Genomic DNA, 15,516 nt, shown 5'->3' with positions numbered 1-15,516 from the left:
ACTTGCATAAGAGACTGTGATATTCTGCCTCATTCTTATTTTCTATTTTGACCATGCGCCTTATGTAGATATGACATTGTGTCTTGTTATCTCACTTTGTTTGCTTTGTTGTTCGTTCACTTTTATCTGCGAGAGGATACAGCGTTTATCACACTATTGCAAAGTCCCTTGTTCGATTCCGGCTGGAGACCACAGCATGCCGTATTATCACTATTTTGTTCGATTATTTTTGTAAACTGCAAAATGTTGGGTGTACAAAAAAACTAATTTCACCCACTCTATTACAAATGTTAACCTGTGTAATGTGACAATAAAGTTGAAGTGGAAGTTGAGTTGAGTTGATATTGTGCAACATCTACATACTGTAGGGCTGTCACGATTACAAAATATGAGTTGACGATTCATTGTCATACAAATAATTGCGATTAACGATTTAATTGTGTTTTCGAATAAAAAGGTAATTTCTGTTTGGCCTTTTAGGCTTCGTAAACTAAAATTGCACAGGGCAGATATGACAAATAACTTAAATATACAAAGAAATTACTGACGTCACGAATGTGTCACCAAGTGACACGTTGTGAGCTTGTAGATCTGCTATTTCTGCTACTTTTGAAAAATGTTTGAAAATTTATGAACATTGATAGGATAGGTTTTTGAGTCTCTATCCATTTTATAATAAAAAGTGTTTCCTGTGGAGTAATGATTAACTCACGACAAAATAAAACACAAGACAGCCAAAGTTTGTATAATCATAAATCACTCAATTGAGAGAACCAGACGCGGTTGACAGTACATGGTAAAATGTTTCTCTGACGAGGGACAGAATGAGAGACAGTTTTAAACTATTCTTATCAGTAATGGTAAGGGCAACGTACCATGGTTCCACAAATATGACTAGAATTTGTTATTACATTAATGGCTCCAAGTTTATCTTCTCAGCTGGGCAAGTTCTTCATCTGATGTCGTCACCTTCCTTCAGAATTAGGCTTAATCAGGCACTGCCATAGCAACCGTAACCCCGTCCAAATGTCCTGAAAACAATTTCTCCTATCTAACATTGTTTTACATACCAAGAGCCGAGGCCAGGCAGCAACAAGTTACAGACAACAACTGCAGCAAGTTCATTAAACACAGAGACCTGGGGGCTGCAATTTCACCCATGAGTGAGGCTGTTGTGATATTGAACTTGTTTGACATCATAATAAAACTTCATTATAAAAGTCAACAGAGATATGTGTTCGGTGTCAAGGTAACATGGATATGACATTTTAATAATACTCCCAGAGAGGAGAAATACTGTACAAAGTTCAGGGCTTGGGAAGCAAATTTGACATGATTGAGTTAGGCGAAGATGGCGTGCTAAAATATGATATGATGGCAGATACCACGATCATTCATAAAATAGATAGTTCTTTAGATCTATCAGAAACGATTTGGATGATTATGCAAAATAATTGCGATTATCTCAAATAATTGCAATTAGAGGATGATGTAATAATTGTGACAGCCCTACATCTACAGTTGCACAATGTAAAGCTGACTGGCTTCACTGCCTGCCTGGCACGGACGATGCTCTACCCATTATCACAAGACTGAGTAGGGTGAAGGCCCAGAGGACCCCAGTCACCCCTATAGTAATAATGGACTGTTTACTCTGTTACTCTGTTATAGTCTGGCAAATGGGATACAGGAGCATCAGGCCCCAATGTATTAGGCTCAGGGACAGTTTCAATCCCCAGGCCATAAGACTCCCGAACTCAAAACAGTGAATTGGATACAGAGTGTGACTCTCAGACACACTCAGAGAGAGAGAGAGAGAGAGAGAGAGAGAGAGAGAGAGAGAGAGAGAGAGAGAGAGAGAGAGAGAGAGAGAGAGAGAGAGAGAGAGAGAGAGAGAGAGAGACTATAGCTTCACAATTGTATTTGTGAAGTTTATTGGGAATTTTATTTTATTTCGTTTTTGTTATTATATTTTGTAACATATGCTATTTGCACTGTTTTTCGTTGTTGCTATTTTACTTTTTTTGTGACTAATTTGATCATTGTATTGTTGTCACACTAGCTACTGAGGAGGCTGTAAGTACAATAATGTCACTGCCTGCAATGTTGCTACAACTAATGAAGCTCCTAGCATACAGTAAGTTCAGGAGCAGGACCACAATACAATAGCAGTACAATCAAGCCACCTCCAATCAAGACGCTTCCGTTTACTTATAAAAGCTCGGCATCGGAGACTCAGCTTCGGATACTCGGCATCGACAACTCTGCATCGACGACTCTGCATCGATGACTCAGCCCGAAGTCCCTCGCCCTTTCCATTCATATCGTTTGATTTGTTTCATCGGTTCTCTTCAATAAAAACTCTTAAACGCTATTGATGGTAGTGTGGTCCTTGCTATAGTGAAATAAGTCTATATGACCATGGGAGAAAAAGCTGCACACCAGCTAATCTCTCAATCTTTTGATTAATGAGAGTTTACCCTTCCTATCGATCTATCGAAAGTTTTAGTTTGCTTTGCATAAGTAGTGATGTTAAAATGTGTGCAGCCTGGTTAGAACACATGTTGTTACAGCCAGTATCATGCAGTCACAAAAAGCATAGCCTGTATATAGGCCTATACATTGACAGCTAGAAACACACAGATGTTCTATGTGTCATGTGTGCACCATGAGATTTAATTAGTCAATGAAGAGAGCTTTGCTGTAGAGTGTCCATACTGATGTACTTCTGGTTGCAAATCCACCTGCCAGGACTATTAAATCTGATTTATAGCTAAATTAGCAGATCTACAAGCTCACAAGCGTTGTGAGCTTGTAGATCTTCTATTTTCAGCACTGCATAAAGCATAAATTGGGCATGACTCAGCCAGAGCCAGTGGTACTTGTGGAATATTGCATTGCCAAATCCTGGTATTTGAAACGACCCTGGACTGTGCTGCCATCATGTGGTAGGCCTAATGTACTAGTGTTCAGTATCAGTATGATGGAAAGTGATTTAATTTGATAACACCTAATTTCCTCTGGCCTAACTGGATCAGAGCGCACAATCAACCCACACAATACATAATTACCAGACAATTTGTTGTTACGCCATCCTCAAAGTCCACATTTACATAATAGGAAACCCCATTGATTATTACTTCAGTCAGATGTTCCTTTTTCTATGAAAATGGTCAGCTGAAGAACCTATACTGTAAACTCTGTTTTTCCAAGGTTATAGCATAAGGGCGCGCCCCCACCAAGAGTTGGCTGGCCGCTGATAAACGCAGGTTGTGCGCGGCCCCAGTTTTTTGCAGCCAGCAGATTCTAAAAAACGGGAGTGTCGCGCCTGTCACTCACTTTCAGGAGCCTCCCCGTAGCCCTCACCGCCTGTGCCTGCTGCCTTGAGCACCATGTTGCTTCCTGAGTCTTGAGACGGTCCGCCTTCGACTCACCCGATTGGACAGAGGGAGAAAATCAGCGCCTGCCTCCAGCAGTTTTATGCTTAGTCGCGGAGAGCAGATAAACGCAAGGTCTGCGCGAGAGGCCGAAAAATCTGCTCTTGCGTGAATCAACGCATTTGCATTGACAATGCATTGGCAGATTCTGCAAACAGCAGCCAGCCAACTCTTGGTGGGGGCGCGCCCTAACAGTTGTTTTAAATGAACCTCTTCCCACAGGGAAGGAATCCAAAACCTCATCTGCACTGAATCTCATCAGAAGGTTTCAAAAGTATAGGCTAATCTGTAAGAATTCTGAAGTGCAACAAATCCATTGGTTGTCAGCCTGGAAAGAAACTCTGATGGTTGAGTCAGGTATTACATAGCCTCGGAAACCCGTGCCTTTTTTTACATGACATAAATGAAAACAATGTGACCTCCCCACGCTGACCTTCCAACTGCATGGTACTTTTCTTTCAGCCCAACCAATTATTCACAACTCCTAATTCTTAGTGAAAATTAAACAATATTCATAGAATGTTTATCAAATGTGTTTTTTTCACAGTGTGCACTGGGTGGCAGTGATGCCCTTCAGTATCAAACCATTCTGCCAGCAGTACCTTAACTCCATGATACATCATGATCCATCTATCCATCCATCTATCTGATTTTAAACACTAGAACAGAATAGAGCTCATTCAATCACATTTTGAAGAATAGCACATATTTCATTTCAATGTCCCAATCCCAAAAATATAGACCTCTAATGGCGTGAAGTCAGGTAGGGCGTCATTTAGCATTGTAAAACCTTTGACATCGGTCTATATGCCTTTCAAAGAATATGTGTACAGAATATGGCAGGCAGAGGTACACACACGTTGGCACGTTCAGTTAGATTTTAGGAGGTTCCAGCCTGCCTGGGCTGGAATTGCACTCTAAAAGAGTGACTATGCTTGCACTTAAAACAATTGCACTCTAAAAGAGTGCAATTTGCAGTGCAACAGGGATGTGAGAATCTTAGTGGTGTTTTTTAACCAACACATTCTCACCGAGGCTGAAAAGTAAATATGTTCCGTTCAAGTGTAACTGCAGAGAAAGAAATTCCAGAAGAATGCATGCAATAAAATACAATGACTGTGGGGTTTACATCATTTCATTTAAATGACAGACAAGAAATTATATATATTTTTTAAAGTACACACAGGGAGCGTTTATTTCTACAACTGCTGTTGTCATGTGTACATCCACACAAAATGCAAAAAGGAGGCGGTAAACCACATAATTATTTTCCAGTGAAAATAAAATCAGCAACCTGTATGAGGCACCACCAAATTAATTTTTCGATATGAGATATTCACGATGCATTTCCACATTGTTGATTCGTCACACTCCCAGTGTGTAAGGACCTTTAAGCCTAATTTATGCTTAAGTGTGTGTGTGTGTGTGTGTGTGTGTGTGTGTGTGTGTGTGTGTGTGTGTGTGTGTGTGTGTGTGTGTGTGTGTGTGTGTGTGTGTGTGTGTGTGTGTGTGTGTGTGTGTGTGTGTGTGTGTGTGTGTGTCGGAAATAGGCAGCAGGGTGATGATGCTGGGTCACGCTGTAAGGAGTGAGGACCAATTTCCACTGCTGTTGCTTATCTCTTATGCTTATCCAGTCTACAATACCCATGTCGGGCACTGCTGCTGAGAGAGTGGGAAGCAGGAACAGAGGTGCAGTGATGGTAAATTCCAAATGCCTCTGCCTCTGGCCCATACTGTATGCCCATTCAATAGTGTGGGTCAGAGGCAGGGGCATTTGAGTTATCCCTAGTGGGTAAGTTCCGTACACTCTGCCACAATCTCAAAGGTCTTTACATGACCGCATAAACACACACACAAGATTTAAAAAAGACGCTTAAAAAAAACTATAATAAAAACTGAAAGATACAAAAAACATAAGTTACGCAAAGAAAACTAACAAAACACAGAAAAAAAACATTAAATCCCCCACACAAAAAAACATAAAACAAAAGCAACAACAAAAAACACACAAAGGTCTCCACCATTGCAGTACTTTTGCTCTCTTTATTCTGTTCCATTGCCTGGAACTTATACTCTGCAATAGTCATAAGATTTACTTATTTATATTTTTCATGTTGGTAGTCATGGCTGTCAGTTCCCACCTGATGTCGTGGGGGAGTTCAGACTGCTCCAGACCATGCTGAATAACGGCTAGCTTGCAGAAGGTCTTCAGGCTAGGATTTAAGTCCAAGACGTACAGGTCAATGGGTGCGTATTTGGATCCTCCAAAGAGAACGATACGATCTCCCACCTTGCAACACATCCTAGACATCCAAAACGGGCCTTTCCCCTTGGGCTGAACCTTCTTCCAGGAGAAGGTCACTGGATTTAATTTCCAAAAATTGTTGTAGCCACCAAATATGTAGAGCTCTCCATTATAGGCAAATGCTGATTGATGCCTGCGTCCTTCTGGAAGAAGCTGTACAGAATAATAAGGCGTGCTTAGCCAGCAGTCGGTCTCTGTGTCAAAAACTCTAATATTGTTGTAGCTGTCCTTGATATGGGACGCTTGGGAGTTGTAGTTGTTGTTGCCCCCATATACAAACATCTTTGTCCCAATGATGGTGGCAGAGTGACATTCTGAAACAGGTACTGGAGCGCCTCCGGTGTTAATTAAAGCCCAGACCATTGTGGAGGTGTCCAGCTTGTAGATGTCATTAGTGCATCCAGTCATCAGGTTGAATCCTCCAAAGATATACATGACCTTCCCCAGAACGCAGGCTGAGTGGTCCCACCTCGCCTCTGGAACAGTCCCAGAAATATTGGGCTTAAACCATCTGTGGGCACTGACATCAAACGCATAAACCACGTTGCAGAACTCCCACGTGTAAGGAAATCCCCCCCAGATGTAGACGATATTGTCTATCAGCACAGCTGTGTGGCAATCGCGCATGGAGGGGATCTCGAGGGCTTCTCCACTTAACGTTCCCACTGGGGGCAACGTCCAGCGCAAAGACACTGTGTTGAAGACATGCACATCGAGCTGAACCGTGTCGTACCCTCCAAAAGAGTACACCTTGTGACCCACTGCCACAGCAGCGTGAGAGGACCTCTTCGGTCCTCCTTTCAGATGCACCGCCCAGCACACCAGTTCACACATCAGCAACACAGCGTGGATCTGAGTGAATTTGTCAAGTCTTGCTCGGAAAAAAGATCTTTACAGATTCTTTCATTCGAAAATCCAATCTGCGTGTTGGGATTCTTATTTTTCACTTGCAAGCCGACCAGTTTGAAGAATGGAGTCCTATATGGTGCGCAAACCTGCTATATTGTATGTTATGATGTCATGAAAAGTGTGGCCAATCTGGAAAGACACTGAGAGGGGTTAGCCAATCAGGTGCCCTAAAATGGCATCAAGAACATGAGGTTGTCATTCACACATAAACACAAAATATTCCATTAACTAATTAATCATTAACCATTAATCACAAAGTCGAGATGCCGTTTTACGTGGTCTATGACAGTCTGCGTGGGTTGTTTCATATATATGTTTTATTCTTTTTGAAATATTTAACTTTGGTATTTCACAATGGGATTGTGATCACGCTGAAACCTTGCTCAAATTTGGAGTTAAAGATATGTCATACACAACTGACATCATAGAAGATCGATGCTGGCCACATAAAGTCCAAGATCCACATTGGAGGCCAAGTCTGAGATCCACATTGCGGCCACGTCATTTCTATGTAGATCCCCGAAATCCACATTTCACACAGTTTTATAATAGATAGTATATTTGGAGTTATAATCCGAATGTTTTACTGTATGTATAACAATGTAATATTCATACAACAATGTCATTATACAAAATATATCTGGTGTGATTTATTGTTATTACCCCTCTTATTAAAAAGCCAATGCCTATCTCTTTTAGTAAACAGTATAGTCGAGTAATTCATTAGGGGTTCAAACTTTCTCTCCCCATGGCTTCCTGTGCTAGGCCTACATTATGTCAAACACAAGGTTTGATAGACACACATTTCGATTGGCCCACAAATTGACTTCAATCAATCAATCAGTCAATCAGGCCCTGGCAATTTTCCCACAATACAAATTAAACAAAGCTCTCTATGAGATGGATGTGAAATCAGGCAATTTATAGATCTATAAGCAAACTCGTACGTAAATTCCTCAGTATGCGAGTTTGAGGTGAATACAAATGCAGACAATGATATAGCCAGGTGCTCACACAGGACCACAATGGAAGCCCTTAGAGCTTTTTGTGTTATCCTTTTAGCATCATTGTATAATCGTACCACTGTACTGTTTGCAAACTGTTAATAAAGTATTCAACCAATGGGCCACTTGAGTTCCTTCACCTACTTTTTAATTGTTGCAAGTAACTTTCCTTGACAGTGCACTGTGCTAGGTTTTCAACCAGCATAATGTTTGATTGTCTTTCATTACGGCAATTTATTTTCTGGTTTAAATTAGCTCAGTGATTACTGAGTGAGGGCTGGGTGTATGCAAAGAACATCCTGCACTGATAGCAAAGCATTTCATTGATAACCTGTAAACCTGTCTATCCTACACATGTACAGTACAGTACAGTACAGTAGGCCTACAGTACAGTACAGTACAGTACAGTACAGTACAGTACAGTACAGTACAGTACAGTACAGTACAGTACAGTATGTGACGGTGTGGATTATCTGACACACGCAATGAAAACATCCTGCTTTTCATGATTTGTATCAGTAGATGGCGCTATTAGCACATTACCAAAGCACAACACCCGTGTCACCGGTTTCCCACAGTACCTGTGGAAAGCTTGGTTTCTATTTACTGCTCAGTGCTCATATCCGATCTAAAGCCCGACTACTGTATCCGGTAATTTCCACACACATAGATCCTGTTTCCATATCCGCTCTAAACAGGATGCGCAAGCTGCACCGGCACGGTGATTGGGCAGACGCTCCTACGTGTGGACCAAAGCTACCGATTCATTGGTGTTCTCGCCTGTCAATCTAAATTCCATCCAGGTACACATTATTACAACAGAGCTGAGACAACGAGGCCACGTTGACAAGTTGATACATTGTGTTGATTTTTTCACCGCAGCAGCTGTGAAGTTGTGCTTAATATAATAATAATAATAACAACAGCACAAGTGACAACAATATCCGTAACCGTAAGTGTACTTTAACTGCCCTGCTGTTTACTCTGTTGTTGTTGTCTGCTGTCACCTGCTGGTGTAAAGTAACTAAGTACATTTACTCAAGTACTCTAGTACAATTAAGAGGTATTTGTTTTACTTTACTAAATTATTTGTAGTTGTCAGTACTTAATTCTACTCCACTACATTTCAGAGGCAAATATTGTACTCCACTACAATTATTTGAAAACTTTAGTTTACTAGTTTGTAGATTTTGATTATTATTACAAAACATACATTAACCACTTCAGCCCTATAGCTACATTTCAGCCATTTGAAAATAGCCGATCTACAAGCTCACAAGGCGTCACGATGCTGAGCTTGTAGATCTGCTATTTTCAATATATATATTTTTTCAATTCGTACATTTGAAAACATTCTGCATAATGAGTACTTTCTGCTTTTGGTACTTTAAGTGCATTTTGGTACCAATACTTTTGGTACTTTTACTCACAGTTAAGTTAATTCCGGGCTTTTACTTGTAAAACGGAGTATTTTTACATCGCAGTATTGAGTACTTTTACTTAAGTAAAACATGGGAGCTGCTTAACTCCAGACAATCAGGAAGTATAACTACTTGTTTACGTGGCGACTTGGCAAATCATAATCTACTATTTGGTAACGAATAGCCCGTAGTGCTGCTGTCTGTGTGCACATGATGCAGCTCCTGTCATGATAATATTCTATAATATGGCCTATTTTTTTAATTTACGAGTTTACTGTGTCGCTTGCCGAATGTGACGCGTTACTTGTGAGCTCGTAGGCGTGTCGGCTATTTTCGGCGAGAGACACCGCCATACGACGAAGTATATACCATGAAATACAAGCGCTTTAGTGCTTTTCAATATGACCATTTGAGATGTCCATCAAGACTCTTGTTTGTTCAAGTGCAGTGATCTGTCCCTCACAGTGGTGTAAAGTAACTAAGTACATGATGTACTCAAGTACTGTACTGCATTAACCACTTCAGCCCTATGCATACTTAGGCTGAGTAGCAGATCTACAAGCACGACGCATTGTGAGCTTGTAGATCTGCTATGTTCAAGCATTTTTATTCATTTGTAAACTTGTGAAATGGGACATTATACAAAATGAGTACTTTTACTTTCAGTACTTAAGTATATTTTAATGTGAATACTTTTATGCAAGCACATTTTGAATACCAGACTTTTATTTGTAACAGAGTATTTCTACATTGCAGTATTGGTACTTTAATACTTAAAGGGATATTTCACTTTCAAAAAAACTTTTGCTCATTTTATCATCTACTCAGGCTTTAGTGAGCCCCCCAGACAGTTTTTAAGTTGCTTGATTCATTATTTAGATATTTGATATTCATTTTATCAGACACGCCCCCTTCCTATACAAACCCATTATAACTTCAAACTTAATTTTTAACCCGTTAGATTCATCAAAAACACCCGTCCTTGGTTCTGGTGACTCACCCTGCCCTCCTAATACGCGAGGGGGCCGCGTTTTTTCGATAACTTTTTTCATTTATTTTTAATATTTTTTTTGGAAAATGAAAAAAATTTAATACATTAAAAAAATAAATAATAATAAATGAAAAAAGTAATCAAAAAAACACGGCCCCCTCACGTATTAGGAGGGCAGGGTGAGTCACCAGAACCAAGGACGGGTGTTTTTGATGAATCTAACGGGTTAAAATGGAGTTTGAAGTTATAATGGGTTTGTATAGGAAGGGGGCGTGTCTGATAAAATGAATATCAAATATCTAAATACTAAATCTAGCAACTTATAAACTGTCTGGGGGGCTCACAAAAGCCTGAATAGACGATAAAATGACCAAAAGTTTTTTTGAAAGTGAAATATCCCTTTAAGTACAGACTGTGATTACTTCTTTCACCACAGATCCTGTGTACTTGCTTCCTAACAGGGAGGATGAGTGTGGGGTTCATAGGAGCGGGTCAGCTGGCCCATGCTCTGGTCAGAGGGTTCACTGCTGCAGGTTAGTTTGAGCCATCAATACTTCATCACATACTTACATCTCTGATGCAGTGTGTGTTTTTCAATCATTGCATTCAAATTGATTTCTCAAACTTTTTATTCCCCTCCTTGCTTCCTCTGAAGGCGTGATTGCCACCCACAGAATTACTGCCAGCTCCCCCGACACAGACCTTCCCACAGTGTTAGGACTGCGGGTGGGTACTTAGAGCAGTAGAGATGGACAAGTACTTAATTTATCCCAATTGCTATTAATTCACCCTCATTTTTCATTACTTTATCAATATTGTTTAAAGGAGTTGTTTGCAAAGTTGTATTAGCGCTTGTTTGGCTCACTTTTTGTCCACTGAAGAAATTAACATAGAATTAAATGACTTCATACAGAAACTGGGTGTCAATCACACCACAAGCAACAAGGAGACGGTTTCCAAAAGTGACGTTCTCTTCTTGGCCGTGAAGCCCCACATCATTCCTTTTGTCCTGGATGAGATCGGGCCAGACATTGAGGATCGCCATCTCATTGTGTCCTGTGCTGCAGGTGTCACCATCAGCTCCATAGAAAACGTTAGTCCAGTGTTTCTCTTAAAGTTTCATGTCAAGGACCCCCAAATTGATCTGGATTAGGCTGTGGACCCCATCTGAAAAGATTTTGTGCCAGGGACCCCCAGAAGATTTATTAAATTATTATTCCAAATTGGTCACTTTTTTTCCCCTCCAAGATTTCTGAGCTTGTAGATGACTGTTTTGAATAGCTGAAGTGTAAATTACAAAATAAAACTGATTGCTATCGTTATGCTATATAAACAAATTTTGCTGGGGACCCCTTAGAACCCTTCAATGACCCCTCAGGGTCCCTGGACCACATTTTGAGAGCCGCTGGGTTAGTCCCATGAATCTCGAGGTCTGAGATGATGAAATCCTACATTTACTGTATATGATAACCACATGAACCTTAGCATCCGTATTCTATGCATGTCATAAAATAAAATAGCCGATCTACAAACTCACGACACAATGCGCACAGTGAGACCGTGCGTCACAACGATTCAGTGTAGAGGGAGAACGGGCTGGGACCGGGGAAGTATACTGTAGACCCCTGGGGGGGCTTCAGGCAATAAACCCAAAAACTTTGTGAGCTTGTAGATTGGCTATTTTCGTAATTTGTCGTACAAAAAGTATATAGGGTTGTATATTCAAGTGGTTAACTTAACTGAACTATTGTGTAACGCCCAACAGAGTATATAGGGTTCAATTAAGTGAACTATTGTATAATGCCCAACAAAATATATAGGGTTCAAGTGGTTAACTTAAGTGAACTATTGTATAACCCCCAACGAAGTATATAGGGTTCAAGTGGTTAACTTAAGTCAACTGTTGTATAACGCCTAACATCTAATTTTAGCTGTGCCTTATGCAGAGTGATCACAGGTTGTAACATGAAATACCAGTCTGTCGTTCCTGTCTGTATCCTCTCTGACGTGGAACACAGGAACACTCTGTGCTGTTATCAAGATGGCCGTCTGCCATATTGTTATTCTCACATACTGTAGTTCCCAAATAGTTGTGCCAAACAATGATTATTTGCACATGAAATATAATGTGATCGTCCTCATGCTGAATTCACCGTCATATCAGCAGCGGTATTTAGCTTCCGTTCTGGAGAGGAGCCACCGCTTACTTTCCCCTCCGCTTCAGGAGGTGGAGCCAGCGAAAAGTGGAAAGCGGCAAAGTTTAGAAAAGTTCAAATTTGTCACTGCCGCTGTGCAGCGAGAGAGAGTGGCAGCCAACCAGAAGTGCACTCGTCAGCAGTGACAAGTGTTGGTCATCAGTTTGTATCGTCATGTCACTGGCTTCCATTGTGAGTGACTTGTAGCCTTGTCACTTTGTCGCTGCTGATATGAACACCAGCCGTCTTAGACTGCAATTCCAAGCCTGCTACTGATGATGTGCATTGTCCACCCCCTCCCTGCAGAAGTTGGAACAGTATCGCTCTGCTCCAAAGGTGATGCGTTGCATGACCAACACCCCAGTGGTGGTGCGAGAGGGAGCCACGGTGTACGCAACAGGCACCCATGCTGAGGTGGAGGATGGCAAACTGCTGGAGCAGTTGATGGCCAGTGTAGGCTACTGCACCGAGGTGGAGGAGGACCTGATCGACGCTGTTACTGGCTTGAGTGGCAGTGGCCCAGCCTATGTGAGTCAACTAAAGGATTATGAACAATAGCACTCACATACCTGGCCTTTTCGATGATTTATGAAAGTACACCTATTATGTTAAGACATTACTTGTTGCTTAGTCTGGATTCTGCTGCACCAATATTTCACTGCTCATACACATATGAGTATGTGACAAATAAAGTATTTGCATCTCTTGAATCTAAGATGTATCACAGAACACAGAAAAGGGCTGAAATCTCGGAAGTTCTCTTTGTACATCGAAACCGACAGAAAGTGTGTGTGTGTGTGTGTGTGTGTGTGTGTGTGTGTGTGTGTGTGTGTGTGTGTGTGTGTGTGTGTGTGTGTGTGTGTGTGTGTGTGTGTGTGTGTGTGTGTGTGTGTGTGTGTGTGTGTGTGTGTGTGTGTGTCCTGACATTGTAGTCTATCCTGTCATTCTAGTGTTATGTTTTCTGGAGGGTTTTACATTGTCTGATTCCTTGTTTGTGTTTGTATTATTTGTGGTCTTGTACTGTAGGCATTCACGGCACTAGAGGCTCTCGCCGATGGCGGTGTGAAAATGGGCCTGCCCAGGAGACTGGCTGTTAGGCTTGGAGCCCAGGCACTGCTGGTGAGAGCATTGTCATTAAGTACAGATTGTCATTATACAGCATTATCCTTATGTTGCTCTGACAAGGGCTTTGATACAAATCAAAATTACATTTATGTTTACCTTTTACACAATTTTCTTTTACACAGGGCACAACTTACTTAAACATACAAAGAAATTAATGACAATGACCGGTACCAATAGTCAAAATAAATAATACTGCACAGGCCATGCATTTAATAATTTTATACTTCTTAGTTCTACAATAGCGTAAATGGCCGATCTACAAGTTCACAATGCATCGCAACGTTTTGTTATCTTTCAACATACACATTTTAGGTAGTAATTGTGACAGGCCTAGTTCTGACATGACTCCTTGTGTTTGGTCTAAGGGGGCAGCTCGGATGCTTCTGGACTCAGATCAGCACCCTGGTCAGCTGAAGGACGACGTGTGTTCAGCAGGGGGCGCCACCATCCACGCCTTGCATGTCTTGGAGAGCGGTGGCTTCCGCAGCCTTCTGATCAACGCCGTAGAGGCCTCCTGCATTAGGACCAGGTAGGCTCACAAGTTTAAGCTGTCACAAAGGAACGTGCAATGTCTTATTTCTTATTTTGTCACCTGCATTTCTAAAGGGAGTTCAATTATTGTTATATACACAGTATGCCATTTAATACACATTACTATTCACATATCTTATTCAGGCAGCAGGTGGAGCTATACTCAAAGAAATGTATACTGGAATTGTTTTCACTGGTAACTGGCAGTTGACAAATTGATGACACTACTGTCAATGGCTTTGTGTCCTTGTCCTTCTCCTCGACCTTTGTAAAGGGAACTTCAGTTCTTGGCTGATCAAGAGAGGATCTCAGCAGCGGCCATAAAGAAGACCACTCTGGACAAGGTGCTGCAGCAGCCAGGAGTGACCGTGGCAGACGTGCAGGTCCGGTCCCGTGGGATCAGCCTGTTCAACAGCAGCAAGCCAACCAGGACCAAGAAGAACTGAGCACTTCTGTCAGTCACTAGGGTTGGGATCCGGAACCGGATCCATTATTGAGTCACTGGAATCGGTTCCATCACAATGGGAACCGTTTCCGGAACCGGTTTTATCACACTGTTAGAGCTGGTATGTGGACTTCACGTCTGCTATACTATTACAATACCGGTGGTTCTCAAACCATTTTTTATTTCAAGGACCACCATAACTCTGAGAGTGTACAAATGGACGGGTCCATTTGGTTCCATTTGTACACTCTCAGAGTTACAGACCTGCAAGGGTCCATTTGGAACCCCATACAGGAATCGTTAAAAGGGAAGCGTTAAGAAATCTGACCGCTAAGAGCGAATCGTTAAGGAACCGGAATCGTTAAAATCCTAAAAGGATCCCCAACCCTATCAGTCACTGATGCTGGCGAGCACCCTCATAACTCCTGACTTGTCACGCATCAGTGACAATGTTTTGTAATTCCAGGGATAAACTACTAAATGCAGATCACAGTATATTCAGGATGTTGATACCTGCGGTAGCAGGAAAACCTTTTTATACAAGTAATATATGCTGTCCTGCCCTCTGTCAGGTTAGTTAGTAGAGCTACACTGTCTCTGTCTTCCTGCAGGTACTATTAACAGTTGTTCTGATACTGTACATCACTTTATTTCTGAAGTCATAGATTTGATAAAACAATGTCTCTGTTCCTATCTTCACTGTGAAAGCCTGAAAGGCGACTGTGATGTCTGCATCAAGGTGATTACCTCAGCATTGTTTTGCTGTGGCGGTTTTATTCACTCCCGTTTTCTCTGCAACCTCTGAAAACTGATTTCATATTTAAGTCTGTAAACAAAACTGTACTGTACGCAATAGTGTATTTTATAAAGCTCCATCCATAACTGTGAAGAATGTGCTGAGTGATTACTTTGTAAAACTACTACACACAAGACAGTACAAAGTGAGTGCACCGGAGTAGAGGCACTACATGCAGAGTGTGCTCTGTGGATATTAAATGGTTATTAGATTAGTGGGGGAATATTTTAAGTCTGTAAACAAACTGTACTATGCCTCCAGAACTGTGAAGATTTGCTGAGCGAGGACTTTGTAAAAGTGTACACACAATACAGTGCACAGCACAGCACAGCCCCACATGCAGTGTGTTCTCTCTGG

General features: G+C 41.4%; 1 protein-coding gene across 6 annotated transcripts; it reads left to right on the top strand.

Moving 5' to 3' along the window:
• The first annotated feature begins 8,450 nt into the window (after nt 1-8,450).
• pycr1a (pyrroline-5-carboxylate reductase 1a) lies at nt 8,451-15,244 on the top strand. Of its 6 annotated transcripts, none has more exons than XM_080447877.1 (8): nt 8,451-8,607; nt 10,529-10,600; nt 10,723-10,793; nt 10,981-11,160; nt 12,569-12,790; nt 13,289-13,381; nt 13,753-13,916; nt 14,193-15,244. In XM_080447877.1, exons 2-8 carry the CDS (start codon nt 10,534-10,536, stop codon nt 14,362-14,364), a joined length of 969 nt encoding a protein of 322 aa, XP_080304003.1. In that variant the 5' UTR covers nt 8,451-8,607; nt 10,529-10,533; the 3' UTR covers nt 14,365-15,244. The 6 variants fall into 6 exon arrangements, with proteins under 6 accessions (XP_080304003.1, XP_080304006.1, XP_080304007.1 ...); XM_080447876.1 differs by having other exon boundaries at nt 8,455-8,601; XM_080447878.1 differs by having other exon boundaries at nt 8,455-8,607; nt 10,504-10,600.
• Nucleotides 15,245-15,516: the final 272 nt, after the last annotated feature.

Source organism: Gymnoscopelus braueri (assembly GCF_963280865.1).
Source record: "Gymnoscopelus braueri genome assembly, chromosome: 13".
NCBI classification, from domain to species: domain Eukaryota; kingdom Metazoa; phylum Chordata; class Actinopteri; order Myctophiformes; family Myctophidae; genus Gymnoscopelus; species Gymnoscopelus braueri.
The sequence above is the reverse complement of the archived record's forward strand: the minus strand, read 5'-3'. Positions and strand labels throughout refer to the sequence as shown.

What these genes read in the sequence shown, in the direction of transcription:
- pycr1a (XM_080447877.1), top strand. Translation starts at nt 10,534, where the DNA reads ATGAGTGTGGGGTTCATAGGAGCGGGTCAGCTGGCCCATGCTCTGGTC. An exon ending in TTGGAGCCCAGGCACTGCTG is followed by an intron (nt 13,382 to 13,752) that starts GTGAGAGCATTG and finishes GTTTGGTCTAAG; the next exon opens with GGGGCAGCTCGGATGCTTCT. An exon ending in GCCTCCTGCATTAGGACCAG is followed by an intron (nt 13,917 to 14,192) that starts GTAGGCTCACAA and finishes ACCTTTGTAAAG; the next exon opens with GGAACTTCAGTTCTTGGCTG.